Source organism: Mugil cephalus, chromosome 21 (assembly GCF_022458985.1).
Source record: "Mugil cephalus isolate CIBA_MC_2020 chromosome 21, CIBA_Mcephalus_1.1, whole genome shotgun sequence".
NCBI lineage: Eukaryota > Metazoa > Chordata > Actinopteri > Mugiliformes > Mugilidae > Mugil > Mugil cephalus.
Genome location: NC_061790.1, coordinates 4199539 through 4218893, shown reverse-complemented (window position 1 = coordinate 4218893; position 19355 = coordinate 4199539). Strand labels below are relative to the sequence as shown.

General features: G+C 41.4%; 2 protein-coding genes across 7 annotated transcripts; one reads left to right on the top strand and one right to left on the bottom strand.

The window, feature by feature from the left end:
- The first annotated feature begins 1336 nt into the window (after nt 1–1336).
- slc10a1 (solute carrier family 10 member 1) lies at nt 1337–13067 on the top strand. 6 transcript variants are annotated; one of them, XM_047573582.1, is made up of 10 exons: nt 1337–1712; nt 1872–2203; nt 2326–2393; nt 4421–4639; nt 4726–4812; nt 4941–5053; nt 9384–9588; nt 10775–10786; nt 10876–11075; nt 12531–13067. In XM_047573582.1, exons 4-10 carry the CDS (start codon nt 4445–4447, stop codon nt 12556–12558), a joined length of 840 nt encoding a protein of 279 aa, XP_047429538.1. In that variant the 5' UTR covers nt 1337–1712; nt 1872–2203; nt 2326–2393; nt 4421–4444; the 3' UTR covers nt 12559–13067. The 6 variants fall into 6 exon arrangements, with proteins under 6 accessions (XP_047429538.1, XP_047429537.1, XP_047429534.1 ...); XM_047573578.1 differs by having other exon boundaries at nt 1344–1712; nt 1982–2203; nt 10608–10786; XM_047573577.1 differs by having other exon boundaries at nt 1344–1712; nt 10608–10786.
- srsf5b (serine and arginine rich splicing factor 5b) lies at nt 12775–18530 on the bottom strand. The gene is made up of 8 exons (XM_047573583.1): nt 18397–18530; nt 18001–18147; nt 17058–17128; nt 16842–16961; nt 16298–16370; nt 14903–14976; nt 14693–14800; nt 12775–14219 (listed from the first exon to the last, which is right to left on the bottom strand). Exons 2-8 carry the CDS (start codon nt 18124–18126, stop codon nt 13904–13906), a joined length of 888 nt encoding a protein of 295 aa, XP_047429539.1. The 5' UTR covers nt 18127–18147; nt 18397–18530; the 3' UTR covers nt 12775–13903.
- Between the last annotated feature and the right edge of the window lie 825 nt (nt 18531–19355).

Genomic DNA, 19355 nt, shown 5'->3' with positions numbered 1-19355 from the left:
TTTATGACTCACTGCGATCGCCGGAGTCAATCAGAATGTGGTCCGTGCTGTATTTCAACTACAGGCAGATCCCTTCAGCAGATTCGCGGAGAATGGTGGCGGCGGCGGCGGCGATGTCGATCGCCTCTTAAAAACGCTCTCTCAGTTGGTCAAGTGCGAACCGCTGCCACCTCTCAGAAGTTGAACCTTTTCTCTGCTTCTTATCTGTGGCACTTTGTTTTGACTTCTCAGCTTCTTTGGGGAATGACGTCTTACTCATGCGGACGTAAAAAAAAAAAAAAGGCTGACTCAGTGGTACATGACCAGGGTTTGGCCCTGTTGTTTACTGGGTGTCGTGACAGTTGGAACCATAAAGCCTCACTTTTGTTCACGTCCTTCAACACCTTTACCTCTCCTTTATGAAAACACTCGTGTTTATGAATGCACTCTCCGGACCCAAATGAAGACATTCTTTCCTGAGGTGTTTCCACCTCCTCCTCCTCTTCCTATTCTTCCTCCTCCTCTTCCTCCTCCACCATCGCTAAGGATTTTGCAGCCCCGTCAGTTACAGCATAACGGCCTAAAGCGCTCGAAAGCCACCTTGGCATCGGCTCCGGAGCAACGATCTGCACGTAAATTCGTGATGGTGTGCGGGTGCTTGGCGGAGGCTAATCTGCTAGCGAGCCTGTCGCCTAAGGGGCGCGATGATAACATCAAAAGTTCACTGGGCAGTTAAGTCAGACTGTGGACTCCTTATTCAAACGTGTTTAACGCATTCAGACAGGTTTGGGTCGATATCTTCTTATCTAATAGGGGAGTTTTTTTTTTTTTTTCTCTAGATCAGTAGATCTAAAAGCTGCACTTGTGAGGATCTTTCACAGTTTTCCAGTTTCCCACATACACCAGACCATAGGTTGTACATACTGTAGGTTTTCATCTGCACATATTGTCCATATGCTATAAAACCGCTACTATATCACACTATTTATGCTACGTGCATTTTGTTGTTCTGTATCCGTGCATGTGTAATCACAATAAAGTTGAATCTAATCTAATCTAAACTAGAACCCCCACCCCATAGCAATGACACTCCTTGGTAACAGCAGTCCTGGCACAGACAAACACACAAAAACACTTTGGGAACAACAACAGCGTATCCAAAAACACTTTAAAAGGTCAACTTGTAGGAGTTGTGGGGTTCTGAGGAGACGTTCCTCCACTCATCTTCACCTCTGAGGTTGAAACTTGCTCAATCGCGCCAGTTTTCTGCTCGTTTGCAGGAACAAGTCAAGCAAGTTTCTGATGGGTTAAACACACAGAGTGTATTTAAACATTTGAACTGTTTGACGAACAGGAGAAGCCCCTCAGAACAGAAGAAGCCACTCGGATGAAAGGTCTTCTCAAAACTCTACTACGAGTCCAGTTTTTAAAATGTTTTTTTTGGAAATTTCCATGAGCTGGATGACCGAGCACTTTCACGGACATGAACGGACATCAACAGTGTGTTGGCCTGGCCTCCATATTTACGAGATTCCAAACTGATCAAGTAGCTGCGGGATGATCCACCAAAGAGGCCCCTCCCCTCAACCCATAAGACCCAAGAACCCCCACACCACCAATAAAAACCTTCAGAAGGTCCATGTCTATTCTCTGATGGGTCACAACTGTTCTGGAGGCACGAGGGAGAACTACACATTACTAGGAAGGTGGTTTTAATATTGTGGCTGATTGGTGTAAGTGTCTCTTTCACATTTGTTTCAGCTTTGTTTTTTTATTGTAGTATTTCTAATGTTTCTGTCTGTGTCTGCTAATCAATGCTCTGGGGGCGTGCGGAGAAAAAGAAAAGTATTTGCGGCCTTTAGGGGTTGATTTTTTTTCTTTTCTTTTCTTAGGACTCACACACAGATGTTCATTCTTCCAGACAAAACGCACACTGGAGCTCAGTCTGTGACGAACAGACGGATAAAATCTCATTCTGCCTTTTTATTTTTTCCAAATTAAGCCTGAAGCCCGCAGATGTTTCTCCTGTCGTGGCGCAGGAGGCCGCTGTGCACTAGGTGGCACTTCTGCACTTCTGTGGAAATTTGTGTTTGTTGCTTCTGACTGGAAAATACACACAAAAAAAAAAGGGGGGGAGGAAGAAGAAGGAGAGACTACAGACAAGGATCAGATTTTTGTTGCAGAGAGAGGAGAAGTTGTGCAAGGAAACCTCTGTCCTTAAAAGGTAACAAAAGCAAGCACGGAAAGAAACAAAAAAATAAGCAGCTGCCAAGAAAAACAAAAACAAAGAGAGACCGGTTTAAAGTGAAAGTGGGGGGATTTGTGCATGTTTCTGCTGGTTTTCAGTTCTCACCTTCAGAGCCCAGCAGAGGAGTCAGTCTGTGACAGCTCCACGCTTACTACGGAGAAGCTCGGTTCGTTTTGCACGTTTCCTTCATGCTCCTTTTCACCGAGGGCTAAACAGACGCATGAGATCCTGTGAAAATATTTTGTCTGCACGCTGCATGCAAGCATGCCAGGACAGAGGATGTGGTTGTGTGTGTGCTCTGGAGGTGTGTGTGTGCGTGTGCATGTCGGGGGGGGGGGGGGGGGGGGTTACGGTGAGATAGCTACTTAATTGACTCACCGTAAAAAAACAAGTTCAGATTCTGAGACACTAATTGTCCAGTTAGATATCCAGCAAAGGATTCACAGTGAGTGTGTTGAAATAATGAAAACAGGCTGCATGTAGTGAGGCAAATTACTTCTATTTTATTTTACTTGGAAATGTACTTATATGTGGGTTATAAAATGAAATTGTAATTGATGCTAAAATGTTTCTGCCCGTAATCTGATTGATCATTTTTTAGCCAGACTTTGAGCTGTCGGAGTCGTATCAGCTCACAGTTTTTCAGCGTTAGGTAATCATAATCATCTCAATTTTCTACACATTTAACCAATTTGCTGACACAGATGTTCCCACTGAGGCTTTTATACAGCGCATGTGGAATTGGGTTAAAGGTTCTCGGGACAATATAATGTGTACTATGAACTCTAATCAATGATCGTGTGAAGAAATCGCCTGTAATCAGCACAATGGCGACCTCGCGCAGCACCAGCAACCTTCCTGCCGAAACCATGGCAACGAGATGGACAGTGTGGAGCCAGAACCTTAGTCAGAATCAGAATCAGAAACAGAGTTGGGAACTGAATAAGAATCGGTAATGGAAACAGAATCAGACTTGGAATTGGAATTGGAATCAGAGTGAATGAGAAACAGAATCAGTGTAATGATCACACTCAGAATCAGAATCACAATGGGAATAAGAATCAGGAACAGAATCTGAACCAAAATCCGAATAAAAATCAGGAACAGAATCTGAACCAAAATCCGAATAAAAATCAGGAACAGAATCTGAATCAAAATCCAAATAAGAATCAGCAACAGAATCAGAATCGTAATAAGAATCGGAAACGGAATCAGAATAATAATCGCACTCACAATTGGAAACAGAATCGGAACTGAATCGGAAATGGAATCAGAATAAGAATCGTAATGGGAACAGAGTTTGAATCGGAATCAGAATCAAAATTGAAATGGGAAACAGAATCAGAATAATAATCACACTCGGAATTGGAATTGGAATAAGAATCGTTAAAGGAAGCAGAATGGGAATCTGAATAAGAATCAGAAGCGGAAACAGAAACAGAATCAGAATCGGAAACTGAATAAGAATCCTAACGGGAACAGAACGGGAATTAGAATCAGAATCGGAATCAGAATCAAAGTTGAAATCGGAAACAGAATCAGATTAATAATCACACTCGGAATTGGAAATGGAATTGGAAACAGAATCAGAATCGTTAAAGGAAACAGTATCAGAATCGGAATGGCAATCAAAAAAATAGTACAATATAATAAATAATAAGAATCAAAATATGTGTCACAACACATGCTGCGCTTTTTTTTTTTTATTATTGCTGTTGCTCCTGTAAAGTGACACTTTCAAGGAGTCAAATAAAGTAAAATAATAAAATAAATAAATAATAAGAAATTAAATTAAAACAAAAATACTGCAAAAGGTATTCATACTTTGCAGGGGTTGGTTACATTAAATCGTACGTTGACCACGTTAAGAGTGACCAACGCTCAGGACCACACTCCTGTGTCGATCTGTGTTACACTGCATTTGTGTTGAGGTGTGACGTTGAGGATGAACTCTACTTCTCTACATGGACTTAAACATGAATACACAGACGGCGTTATCTGTGTGCAGATATCGATATCTGTGGGTAAGCTTCTGTCAAAAGGTGAAGCACAGGATTATCTCTCGCTGATGAAGCAACGTCTCTGCGAGGATAAAGGAAAAGAAAGTGCTCTTTGTGTGATGCAGTTTCTCCTGACTTATCTCCTGGCCCTGTTCTCTCTGTCTATTTCCCTCTGGGATTGTGTGTTTTCCAGATACAGCTGCTCAGCGAAGGCACCATGGATCTGATCTCGGACCCAGATTCGTGGCAGAACGGCAGCTTCCCGTTCAACGAGACGGCCGACAACTCCAGCGTCGTTAACGTGCTCGCTGTGTCGCTGCAGATGGACACAACCATCAACATCCTTTTAGTAGTCACCTTGTGCCTCGTCATGGTTTCACTGGGATGCACGATGGAGGTGTCCAAGATCAAGGTGACCTCTTTGAAGATTCACTATTATTCTTTAAAGGAGGATATAAACAGGATTTATGCTCACGCCACAACTTCTTCTCTTCCCAGGGTCACATAGTTAAACCTAAAGGGGTTGCCATCGCGGTTCTGGCCCAGTATGGCATCATGCCTCTCATGGCCTTTTGCTTGGCCAAGGTTGGTACCATTATAAAGTAATAGGAGATTATGAGCACACGGCGAATGTAAAAGGTCTGTTTATGACAACTTAAACAACACGTATCTGTACGTTTGTGCCATCGGTAACATCTGCCGCGTGGTTGCAGGCGTTCCAGCTGACTGAAATAATGGCCGTGTCGGTTCTGATCTGCGGCTGCTGTCCTGGAGGAACTCTCTCCAACGTCCTGGCTCTGGGTCTGCAGGGGGACATGAACCTCAGGTGCAGAAAAATTTAAAAGTTAACACTGGTACTGAAGCCTTTGCGCTGCTTTCTAAGCTCTCTTGACACTTTAAAGGAGTTTTAACATTAGCATGCTGCTTTATGCTAATTAGCGCTCGTTTTATTAGACAATCCCTCATTTAAAGATGTGATTTCTTTTTTTTTTTCATGCCTTTTTATCGGGATTTTACAGTAAACAAGTACATGCATTCATGCAGCAGTGAAAACAGGACAAACAAAAAGGCAAACCAATATAACAAGAAAAGAAAAGGACACAAGAGGTCGACCAACAAAACCTACGGAAGCCCTAAGTGGCCATGCATTCATACATATTATGTCCTCCATTTTCCTGTGATAATTAGTTATTTTTCTTCTGTTTTTAATATTAATATTAATTAATATTAATAATATTTAATTATAGAGTTCCGTCATGCTGAGTGGAGGATGCCCTTAACAGTATAATGTAGTAAAATGATGAAAAACAGGTCTATTGTAAGGTCAGTCGTTTGTTTTGTACTTAATTGTTTGCTACATAACGATCTAGAGATCTTTAATGAGACAATTAACTCATTATCACAGGTAAACAGGAAATGTACGAATACATGGCTGCTTAGGGCTTCCGCAAAAACCCCATAGGTGGGGTATTCTGGTATTTAGTCTTTATCGCCGAGGCCCAGTAGTAAAGCAAAAGATTTGTGCCAGTCCTCCCATCTTCCCAGATAGTTTTGGATTATTCTAGGAGTGTTGTGTGCCCACAAAAATGGAGTAATTAAAGAGTTGAAAAAAATCTTTTTTAAGAAAGACTGGGACATTTTTTAAACAGATACAGTAATTGTGGAAGAAAGACCATCTTTACTGCGTTTTTTCTTCCAGTAAGACAAATAGGGAGTGCGTTCCAGAACGGAAAAGATAAACTAGCGGTCGACCGAGGAAGCCTGACGATGATGTGTTTTAGCTATATTACGAAACTTAAATGGTTTTCCAGGAAAATGATAATATACTTAAAGGGCGTTTTCTCAAGATGAGCCATTTCTCTTCATAGTCTGAGCCAGAGACCTTCACTCCACTTTAGTTAATGAGTTTTATTCCTCTCTTCAGACGGATTTTACCGACAGATTAACTCATACATCATTCACAGCTTAAATGATACGGCATTTTATTAATCAAAAAAACATGGAGGACGTTGATTCATTTTCTGGCCATTGACATCCTTTTCTGATTTGTGGTGATGCACTGTGGTGATGCAAGACTAGAAGCTTGAACTTAAATAATGTTCAGATTTCTGCCCTGCAGATGGAAAAAAAAAAAGAGCACATATTTAACAAGATGATGCTTTAAATTAATGTTTAATCCTTAAAACTATGATGAATTGACCGCTTCTGTAGAAAAACACTCGGAACAGAAACCATCTGCATGGATTTATAAGTGAAGAAGAAGAAAACGTGTTATCCTTTAGGATTGTTGCCAGTGTTTTGTGTCTTTGGGGGAAAAAAATTGGATCACAACCAATGTTATCTACATAAAAAGGAATTATAATACAATTTATCTGAACGAGTGCAATCAAAATTACTTGAACTAAGACAGAATAAAGGTCTGCTGACAATATGCAAGAACAACATGAGGTCCAGAAACCCAGTAACAGTTAGCTGGCAGGAAGGTTGTTGGATTTGTCTTGAGCATAGACTGTAAATAAAGCTGGACGACAGAACAGCTGCACAAAAGCCAAAGCAAGTAGAGCTCCCCCTGGTGACTGGCTGCAGTATAGGTCATACGCTCCACCTCCATGTTAAAACACTAAAACACTAAAAGACATAATGGTTTCTGTCATTTTAGATATTTAATATAATGTTTATGCACAACGAATGCTGGGGAGTTAAAATTCGGATGTTAATTTTAATCTTTGTAGAGTTAAATATGTTATATATAATAATATGTTATATATAACTCAAAATGCAGTGTTGGTGAATTAACTCTATAAGTGTCAGTTCATCACATTTAACTCTTGATTTCTACGACAGACACTAAAACCTAGATATGACGCCTCAGGTGTTAATTTATTGGCAGCCCATTTATTATAGCCACACCTGAACAGTCACCTTGAGAGCTACCGACTGACTTTTACTGATGATAAAACACTGTCTGATGAGTGACAATGATTTGTTTTTGTATATAATGTTATGTTTGACGTTAATATTGACTGTTCTCGCATGTCCCATACAGCGCTGTACCGGAACACCAAGCTAATGCTAACATTTGATTTGTACAGTCACAGTAAAGTCAGTAAATGTTAATTGAAGGGCAATTGTATGGTCAACACAAGTAGATTTGAGGTGGGGTTTAGCTCACTGAGTCCTCCTGCATGTCATTCCCCCCTCTCTGCATCCTATTTCCTCTCTTCCTTCCCTGTGCTTTCCATTAAAGGCTAAAAAAATATATAAATATATAAAAACACAAGTACTTTGGGAGTGTTCACATACCAACATTTCAAAAAGTAAGACTTTCTGGGGTGGTCCCATATAAACACTTTAAAAATGTTGAGATTAACTCTGACGGTGTTGATTCGGGTATGCTGGTTTTGCTGTGTGCATATTCAAGTGTAAATTTTTCAGATAAGTTTCGTTTGAGTCAGTTATACAAACAGGATTTGACATCATGGCAAACAAACATTAGTTGCCATGCCAAACGCTTCGTGAAAAGGTGCCGTAGGACTTTGACAGTTGGAAAAAATAAATAAATACTTAAATAAATCCAGTGTATAATCCAAAGTACCTTTCTTTTAAGCGCCTCGGCTCGTCTACAGCGTGAAAGGGTTAGGGTTAGTCCTGATAAATTACCCGATCACGTGGATAAATGTTCTGATTTTGTCACTCAGTACGTTTACATGCACGTGAAAAAAACTAATTATTGCCTTAATCGGATTATAACAGGAGAACTTAAGTGCATGTAAACATGTTACGGTTTAATCGTAGTATTGATCGGATAATGCGTGTGCGCATGCTCCACAACTGCTGCACTGGTGCGTGACCCCGGAACAAAACCAAATCAAGAAAGCCAGTCGTAGAAGAAGAAGAAGAGAAACGGAGCTGCTAGAAAAACCGTCTGAGGGATAGCGCAGATCTTACTTGCACCAGAAGTAGCGCGAACATTACGCATGAGATTAAAAAATGTACTATTATCCATCTGGTTGTTGTTTGAAATGCCGGTCCGCCGCATGAATGACTTTTGTTTATTATATCACGTAATAGGGCAACCGGAAATCGGGCCGTATTAATGTGGTATTATCCCGCTGAAAAGACACGTATCACCACCTAGTGTGGAAGAGGAGAACAGTTACTCAATTTACTTGCGCTGCATGTAAACTGGGACAAGGACTGTAGTGAGAAAGTCGAATTTTGAGTATAGCTCGATTAAGCTCTGCATGTAAACGCACTGACTGTTCAGACTGTCATTGTAGAAGCTCCAGGGCTGCGAGAGCTGCTCGCTCAGACCTCAAGACAAAGCAAAGTTTTGGTCTACTCCCATAACATCAGTCTTCCTGTTGAGAACCCCAAGACTGATCTCTGAAGGGCAGAGATTTTTTTTTTTTACATTTGTATACTACGGGTTTGGATACTTTGCAAAATGGGACAAAATTGCAATGCACGAAACAACAACGCTAACACGACTCACTGGCGTCCGTGCTGTCCATTGCTTACCTTGCAGTGTGAAACCTCACTGAAGCGAGTCAGCAACGCATTATTTTCAGTGTGAAAGCGGTATAACATTTCCTTGTAATTGATGGAGGTAGAGAAGTAGTATTAATTAAAGCAAAATACAAGTGAGTCTGGAGCAAGTGTGGTTGGGTTATCGATATTGTGGCTCCACTCTTGGACCATAATAATCAGACTCAGGCGCCACCCATATCCACAGGAAAATAGCTCCCGTTTGGCCAATACAAGGAAGTGGGGACATGTTGATCCGTCTTTATACAGTCGATGGAGCCTCACTGGCGACCTCTAGAGGCTTCGATCTCACAGATGTTTAACACTGTTAAATCATATCCTCCTCAGATTAATTATAGAGAGATTATGAGGGGTTACCAGTAACACTACTTAATCATCTTATTTCCTGTTTTATTCCTTGTCTGTAATAAATCTTGAAGATGATTCATGTGTGTGTGCTGCAGAGCTACAAGTACAGCCAAAATAAAAGGGATCTGGAACACAAACTCCCTGGAGCGCCCAAACAACCCCAACTCCTTTTTTCCAGGGAAAACCAATAAATTGCAACCAGCTGAGGAAACAAAGCGAGTGAAATTCTGTCTAAGTGAGTTTTGTTCTCACCCCTTCAGCATTGTGATGACTTCCTGCTCCACGCTGCTGGCTCTGGGCATGATGCCTCTGCTGCTCTTCCTCTACTGCAAGGGCTTCCCCAACCTGCAGAACGCCGTGCCTTACGCCAACATCATGATCTCGCTGGTCATGATCCTGGTACCCTGCGGCATCGGCATCCTCATCAACCACTTCAGGCCGCAGTACGCCAAGATCATCAAGAAGGTTAGAGGGTTCCCGTGAAACTCGTGAGTTGGGAAAGGTGAAAATTAACGATGCCTTGCTTCCATTTAGTGTCACAGGACGCCACAACTCCCATAAAAGGAAGGCAGCCATTATTAAGACACCCATACTTCCCACACATGTCTTTTGTTGTTCATTAAGGATTCAGCAACTCCAATGAAATGATCAAAAGCATCAAGTCTGAAGTCCTTGAACATGTGGGTTTAGTTTTTATGTAATTAAGCTGATTTATGTCTCCAAAGGATGAAGTGAATGTTGTAAAGGATTAATACATAGCAATGCTTGGGAGGATTTATGGAAGCAAAAATCATGTACTGTACAGGGTCTGCGGAGGTGACCCAAACCCAAAACCTTTGGTTGATTATACATTTTTTATGTATTTTTTTTAATTTCCCCCACAAATTTAAATTTCTTTAAATACACATGACCATAAATCAAACATATTTTAGTAAAGGGATAAGGGGTAGCTCAATATTGAATGCAAAATGATAATAATGTATATTTATAAATAGCACTAGGCTTAGTTTAATATAGAACACATATAGTAGGTAGGTGAAAAACACTTAAGTTCAACAATAAATAACGGAACAAAACAATAAACGGAATATTTGCAATCACTCCAGACGCTACAGTATTGTATGGCTAGCGTTACTTCTCAGGACATCTCTTAGCGTTAGCATCTTTTATTTAGCTACATTTATCGTAACTGAAATGATCTAAAACTAACTGAAACTGAGGCTAATCCACGTTTCCAAATCCATACTAGTTCGTATGGATCATTGTCGAGTCCACTTGTCCTTAATTTGATCTGATAATCCTCATTATTCCCGGTCGCGTTGTATTTACTGATGCATTTCACCATGTTTTTGCCACTCAGGGGGCGTGGCCTCCCGTCAATGCATACCCTCCATTGCTGACAATTATCCACTCCCACCTATAAATGCCGAGGATCATAACTTAATAATGAAGTCAGATTTTGTTTCCCGTCGTGTCGCTCTCAGGTAGGCCTCGCCCTGATAGCGATATCTTTCCTGGTGATTGCCATCATTATGATCATTTGGGCGAGAGACGACTTCCTAAGCATAATGTCTCCTTCTCTCTTGGCCATCGCCGCCCTCATGCCCGTCATCGGCTTCGCCTTCGGCTACATCATCTCCTCCGTCTTCAGGCTCAGCCAGCGGTAAGTCAGTCAGCCAGTCAGTCTATATCTGTATATACCGGTTCATAACGCCGTGATTCACGAGTCTGTCCGTCTCCCACCGGGCTCAGAGAGCGGAGGACGGTCGCTGTGGAGACCGGGTGCCAGAACACGCAGCTGTGCGCCACCATATTGAAGCTGGCCTTCCCCCCGGAACTGATGGGGCCCATGTTCATGTTCCCCGTCGGGTACGCGGTCCTACAGCTGGTGGAGGGGCTGCTGCTCATCGTTTTGTTCAGGTGTTACAAAAGGTTCACGAAGAAAGAAAACGGTGGGTTCACAAAGACACTTTTTTCTTTTCTTTTTTTTTTTTTTTTGGACAAGAAAAATATTAATTTGCACTTTTACCGGACTCCTTTTCATCCTGAGAGGCCAGAGTTGAACTTGGAATATTCCGCCCCTGTTTAGTAATAATAATAATTAAGTAATAATTTGACAGGTTCCATAAAACAGTATGGAACGTCTCTTCAAAAGTGAAGCCAAAGCAAGTAGAGCTCCCCCTGGTGGCTGGAGGCTGCAGTACATATACTCATATATTGCTCCTATATGTTAATGGATGGAACTTGAGCGAAACTAAACTAAAATACTGACATGCACATCAAATAACTGTTTTTTCAAGGATGGTTTCTGTTATTTTCGGATAGTTTTTGGTAGCTATTATGAATGTTGATGCATGTTGGTGATAATAATAATTAAGCAATAATTTCACAGGTTCCATAAGACAGTATGGAACAGCTCTTCAAAAGTGAAGCCAAAGCAAGTAGAGCTCCCCCTGGTGGCTGGAGGCTGCAGTACATATACTCATATGTTGCTCCTCTATGTTAGTGGATGGAACTTGGGCAAAACTAAACTAAAACACTGACATGCACATCAAATAACTGTGTTTTCAAGGATTAATTCTGTCATTTTTGGTAGTTATTATGAATGTTGATGCGTGTTGGTGACATAATGGTGATTACCAGATGCAATGCATGACAAATTTACTTGTTAACCGGTGGAGATAGAGCAGAGTGTAGCATTAATTAAACAAAAATATCGTGTCTCCTCTCGGTGTGTCCAGACTTTTGACTGGTATGATCAGTTTCCGGATGATAAATTAAATAACTGTAAGGTGAATACTAGAATGAGAAAATCCAGCTTTCTAATGTTTATTTTATCAATCTCTTGTGGATTATAAAAAGGTGCAAAAGCCCAAAAAATGATCAATTTATTATGACATTTGAAAAAAAGAAACTGTTCACAGATGAGATTTGAAGTGTGATGTCTGTACTTTAATCACTGGAATCAAATTCCTCCTTTTCAGAGAAGCCATTTAGACATGTAAAGCCGATGTACTTGATATTAATAACTTTGGTCTTATTCAGCACATCACAACTTTCCTGGTGAGACTTTTAAATAATAGAGAATCATGACTTTCACTCAAATAAATGGAACAGGCCAGTTTTACATGTGTGTGCACGGAGTTGAAACATTAATTAATAAAAGGCACGATAATTGACTTATCTTGTCAGGAAAAAAAGCACCAACACCAGACTAACAGCTGAAATAAACCCATTGCTTTAATGTAGCGTACGTCTGAAAAAGTAGATGTGTAGTTAAAAAAACATCCTCACTTTGAATCCAAGGGGAAGCTAATAAATATTTTATTATAAATCCAGTATTTCTCCACACATTGAGCAGCTTTTATTGTTTGTATTTGTAATGCACTTGTTTGTCTGACCTGCAGAGATCTATCACCATCCAGCCTCCACTGAGGACAAGCTGAGAGATGCCTCTACAGGGAACGCATGAGAGTCGGACCTCCAACCATATTTCATTTCTTCTAAACGTGAACTCAGACCCGAGAGGCTTCAGAGCCCCTCGATATAATCAGGTATATCAGATATAGACAGGGGTGTAACTGCAGGGAACATATTTAGTCATTTCTCCTGAACTGTGCGGCATTCGTTCCATTACAAAAACAAAATTCATTTTTTTTTTATTTAAAATGGATTTATTGGTTAAGTCTATTGTCTTCCTACACCATACAAACATCCACATCCATGTATGTGTTTTTTCTTCCTTTTTCTTTGTTTAAAATCACTGAAAATAAAATCCTCATGTACAAAAATGTGTTTTTTTCCAAACTCCTGTCAACACATTCATCAACATCAGTCACAGTACCAACAAGTATTCTTGGAATTACATTTAAATGCAATCTGTACACAAACCCTTTAATCATACAAAAAGAAAACAAAAATAAAAAAACAAACAAACAAACAAAAACAATACAATGCTAGAAGTAACCGCATACTCTTAAGGAACACCACTGCAAAAATTAAAGAGTTGACTTCATCCCGTCTCATCTAGAAATGAACTTAACTGCACAGCCTCTCTTTCCTGATACAGCGGCCGTCGGCTGAAATGGAGGTTCGTTATTTGAGCCTTAAGCACAAATATGTTTAATAATTTCTCATCAAACAAAAGCACATGCAAGCATCCAAAGTTATAGCTGTGCTACTTTTGTACAGTAGGTTCAAAAATATCGGGGCCAGAGGTTAAAGGGCTTTGGAAAAACATGAGCGACACAGACAAAAAAATCCAAAGTTTTTTTTTCCATCGACGAGCTAAAGTTTCACAAAGAAAGTGGTCACGTGACTTTATCAAAAGCCCCCTAATACTGTTTGGAAATACAGGATCGGGAACTCAGAAGTCTTTCCAAGCCTAGAGATTCATGTACAGGCCCATTAACAGTGATAAAGACGCCAGAGAAGAAATGGTAGAGGCCGGATGATTTCATTCATCCACGCGTGGAGGTATCATACATACGGGCTCAGAATGGTTGAGTAAATAGAGGGAGAGGAGGGGGTAATTTGTGGATGTAATTTGAATGTTCCCTTATGAAACAAAAAAAATAAAATATCCAACTCAATGATAACGGGGCAAATGTGGAAAACTTTACTCAAAGAAAAAACTCTCTCGTCTTGGCTTTGAGAAAAGGACACGAGAGCTCCAGTGTGAAACTCCCAAAAAAAACCTTCTACTGGCGACGAAACAAGTCAATCCCTCCCCCCTCAAAAAAAACAAAAACAAAACCAAAAAAAAGGTAAACGGCTTCTTTTAGCGCTGGCTGTCAGTAGAAGGGGAACGGGAGCGGGAGCGTGAACGGGAGCGTGAGCGGGACATGGAGGCTCTCTGGGCGGGCGGAGGGGAAGGTGGAGTGGCGGACTTACTCATCTTGGAGGAGCGCTTGGCGGCATCCTTTGATTTGGGGTTGGGGGACGAGTTCCCGCCGCCGGGGGAGCCGCTGCGGGAGCGGGAGCGGTTGTGGGCCTTGGCCGGGCTGCGGGAGCGTCGGGGGGAGCGCGATGGGGAGCGACCGCGGGAACGGGACCGCGAGCGGGAGGAGCTCTCGGACCGCGAACGACTTCTCGACCTGAGGGGAAGAAGAATTGAGACAATGGGATAAACATCTATTTTATTCTATAAATGTATTGTTTTGTTGTTGCCCTAATGTAGAACCACTTTAAAACAGAAAACACATGGAATAAACTACCCTTTTTTCTTTCAAGAAAAAGCTTAAATTTGTTATTTACCCAGCAGGTATAAAAAAATAAAATCTCACTGTAATACGCTGATATTTATTTCCGATTTGTATCATGTTAACTCAGTAAATCTAAAGTCAATTGAACCAAGTTTTGAGCAGGCGTCTTGTTTGTTTTGGTTTTTATGTAACTGTTTTGAAATGAGTAGCTGTGGTTAAGTTCCAGCAGCGAATCTAAAAATAAAATAAATCCATCAAACCAGCTACAAGGATTTCAAATAAAATTATTTCGTTAAGAGAATCATCTTGAATATAAATGTTAACGTTTTTTAAATGTACTGACACTGTATTAAGTTTCAACTCACCTCTTCTTAGCTGCTTCAATGAGCTTGATTTTCCTGCCATTGATTTCCTTTCCAGACAGTTTCTCAAGAGCGTTTTTCAGATCACTGTAAGAAGCAAACTCAACCACTCTGGAAAAAACAAAACAAAACAAACATAATAAGTTAGTAACTTGGTTTCGTTTGTAATACAGATATTGTTTTTTTTAACGCTAACAGAGAAGATGGTCTCACCCTTCGTTGAGTTTGGGTCGATGTGCGTCTGCAAATGTCACCTCTCCAGCTTGTCTCATGAAATCTTTCAAGTCCTACACACGTAAACATCGGTCAATGTACGGAGAGGCTCGGGTTGGGCACAAGCACAGGCTCAAGACATAAACTGCACTGATTTTACCCAAAAAAGAGAAAAGGTTAGATTCTCTGAAAGGACTACACAGGCTACAGCAGATAAAGAGAAGGAGTTCAAGAACGTCAAGATCTGTTCAACCAGCCAGTTCTCCCAATTTATAAATATATATATATATATATGTAAAAAAATGAAAAAAATAATAATGCTAAAATAGAAAATGTTTTAAGTCAATGTAGATATGTTTGACTGGTGCTTTTTTACTGAACAGCTTAGAGGTCCTTGGGCCCACTGCTCGTTATCACTACAGAGAGATGAACATCATCTGAATGAACTGAACAGCAGTGGCGCCGCCTGGGCAGCGATAGGCACTAAGAGCCCCATTTTCCCTGACAAGGAGGGCACAGGGCTCCGCGCCGGGACCACCCCTGCCTCGGCACCCCACCTCAGTAAAGAGAGTGAACAGGGTGGAAGAGAGGAAACTACTACCTGAGAGCGAAACCCTTTGGGGGTGGGCCGCAGGCTCTCCGAGCCCACCATAACCGGGATAACAGCAGATTATATCCATGGGCACCTGGGAGGAATTCACTCACTCTCTCGCTCGCGATGTGCGGGAACACCAGAGGGGGGAAGGGAGGGGGGGATATCGATCGATCGAAGCCCCTCAAATTAACGAACCATCGATCAATACGCCACCACCATCACCATCGACTCTCGCTCTTTCCTCTGCTTTCTCTCTGCCAACTCTCTGTTTCCTCTCTCTCGCTCTCAACCACACATCGGGGCGTTGCGAGCGAGCGAAGGGGCCGCCAGCGCCTCTAGTGCGGAGCGAAGCGCTCACATGACCAGCAGGCATCAACTAGGAGTCTGACACCACAGGCTCAACCCAGACAGAAGGACCCAGAAGGGGTTAACTCCACCATAAGCGAGCTCTTCCATATGACACAACAGTCAGGCTGGCAAATAAAGGGGTGAAGAATTGGTTAAAATTTTGAAAACAGGAACAAATTAAGTGTCTTGTTGTTGTTGTTACTGCTCTGTGAGTCATTACTTAAATGCTGCATGAGATGCAGATTATTTACTTATCATATAAAAGAACAATTTGGGTTTAACTCATTCACAGAATACTGATACATGTAAAGATTACAAAATGATCAGAAACAGAATTGTGTTTTTTTTAGCAGCATTTCTACATCAGTATATGTATATTGTTGGAGGCACACTGTTGGTTGGTGGTTTTTAATAGGCTTGTTGTGCATAAACAAACATGTGGAAATACTGACCTGCCAACTGACGCGAGAGGACAAGTTCTCCACGATAAGACGATTCTCCGTGCGCATCGGAGGAGGGTTTCGACTGGGGAATAAAAAAGAAAACAGCAAACTATAACTTCACTGCATTACGGGTATGAATTTCAAAATAAAATCAGTTTACAAAAACAAAAATCATATAAAAACAAACGGCCTCAACAGAAACATGCATCAACTGCTTCTCCCTGGTCAAAATTTAACATGAATTTATTTTTGAAATTCAAACTAATGGCACAGAAATGCTTCCATATCCAGGCGTCCTTTAATCTTGCAGTGACCGTCAACCAACTCTGCAGTAAACTCAAGGCTCGTGTTGCATTTTAATTAAATTTCCAGCCTGCAGGCCACTAAATGCATTAGAAATAAACCGGGTCACTGACATTAACAACAACAACAATCTAACTAATGGCCTTTCACCGTGTAGCACTGAGCTATTAAAAAACGTATTTCCACGGCGCCCCCTTCTTCATTCGGATTAAATTACGCAATAACACCTGCGTCGGCGTGAACGCTTTACCTCCGACTGTTCTGGGAGCCTCGGCCATAGCGATCGGAGAAACGTCCGCCTCCTCCTCCGCCGCTACCGCCTCTGCCTCGGCCGCCGCGCAGACGGACGCGGGCGTGCTCGATGGTCACCCTGGTATTGACGGACACGGAGCAGGTGAGTGAATCCGTCCCACAACGTCCCGACTCTATCGCGCGCCACATTTAACACAGAGGACATGCGCCCCACCTTTCGTTGCACAGCTCTTTGCCGTCGAGCTCATAGACGGCGTCTTCTGCGTCTCTGGGGTCGTCGAACTCCTACGTGCGCACAGACACAGACACACACACACAGCAACTGTTATGGCCACGTTTTATCCCACGATTTCCAAAAGGCGTTTAACAAAAAAGGCATCTGGGACTGGTGGGAAGCTGAGGTTTAAATAGGAAAATCTGTGAGTAAAAAACTCAATCTCCCACCAGTCCCTTAAAACTGAAGAAGCGACTTGGACGAAAATATTCTCAAAACTCTACAAGTCCAGTTGCTTTTGTTTTTTGGATAAACCATGACCTGGATGACTGAGAATCCTACGATTTGCCATTATATACAACACATTTTATCAAACATTATAGCAGTGCTACTTCTTCTAGGCTTGACTTCCAACATTTTATAAACTTTTAACATTTATTTGCACATTTTAATGACATCAAATCACCAATTAAAGGAAAGGAAATGCACCTGAGCACAAAATAACTCACCCACGGTGAAGGGCCATCTATAAAAATGTGATTATTCATTGCAATAAATGTGCATCAACGTTTTCTGCACATCATTTTGAAATTGTTGGATGCAGATTCATTTAACTCGAGCTCTACCTGTGCAGAAAAGGTACTGATGTGGTTCAGACAAGTCCCGGTGTGTTTTTATCAATATTTAATTGTCCTATTGGCATCGTTGGCATGCAGAAAACACCTCTACGATGTTTTCTGGCACACCCAGCGTTTTTTTTTGTTTTTTTTTTTATGCCACTGGGTGTGCCAGAAAACAAAATGTAGGTCTAACATTACAAGAGCCTTGACATCAATACTGATTGAGATGGACAGAATCGAATTACGTACATGAGGGGTTTTTTCCTTTATTTCAAAGAACATGAGCTAAATTAATGCATTTCCAGTCCAGTGATGTGACTCACCACAAAACCAAAGCCCCTCTTCAGGTCAATGTCTCGGATGCGGCCGTATCCCTTGAAGAACCTCTCCACATCCTTCTCTCTGGCCGAGGGACTGAGCCGGCCGATGAAAATACGACATCCGCTCATGTTGATATTGCTAAATCAAGTCTGGGCAACAACAAGCAGAGCATTAAAATGTCATTCCCATTTACCTATTAAGGACTGCAAATGCTCCAACGACGTGCGTCTTTTTTTTTCTTTTTTTTTGTTAGCAAGCTAGCTAGATAGCTACCCATTCACCTAGCAGGGCCCAGCTAGCTAATTTAACCAACCCGTGTTACAAGCTATAAATTGCGCGTTTTATTAGCGAAACTGCATTTGCGCCGTCATGCTGTTAAACATTTTGTGTTGGCTTACCTTTAGGGGAGGTGGTAGTAGTGTTTTCTTTGACTGAATGTCGGCAGTAATCGCAAACTACGGATAAAAACAAAATGGCGTCTTAACGGTTTGCAGGAGGGGAGGGAGAGGGGCGGGGCCCAAAAGCGACGTCAACCAATGACGTACAATGCAGAGCACGAAAAGAGCCGAAGTGCGCCGAAGTGTGTGAAGTTCGCCCCGCCCTTCGGAGTTTCGATTTCTGCAGTGTCCGACTCTGACCGCTAGGTGCCGCCCAGTCACAATGATGCGTAAAATTAAGGGAAACTAAAAGATGACATTTTGTATTTAATAAGATAAAGATTAAGGGGAAAAAAAAGAATAAGCTCTATTTATCCCGAAGTGGGGAAATTACTATTTACAACAGCTAACAAAGGAGCAGCAAAAATGTCAAGACTACAAAAAAAAAAAAAAAAGTGAAGGGTATTAAAGATTAAAGTATTAAAGAATGTCTGTCACTGAAGCTGGGTCAAAACTACAAAAGCTGCACAAATTATTTAATCATATATATATTATTTTACACATATTAAGAGGTTATTTTAAGGATTTAAGAGGCCAAGCCTTTCTGATGTGTAGTTTAACAGCAGGGTGAATCAGGAAACTGCTGAAATCTGTTATAAAAAGATAAAATAATCAACTATGATGAACTTTGATCAAGAAGTTGTGCTTTTCCATTGCAAATGAGTTAATTATTGACTTTTAATTTGACTGAGCAGACATACTGTCGACAGAAAAAGGTGGCTACGGCAACTTGTGTAATTTCCAAATACTACTTTCCAGGAAGCACATATTTGTTCATTGATTCAAACTTAATAGGTGAATCCAAAGGAAAATTTCCTCCCATCTCTGACTCATTTAACCGCACGCTCACTGTCACAATGAGTTAACAATATCGTGCGCGATTTAGGTCAGTGACATCTTCCCGAAACTGCAGACACGAA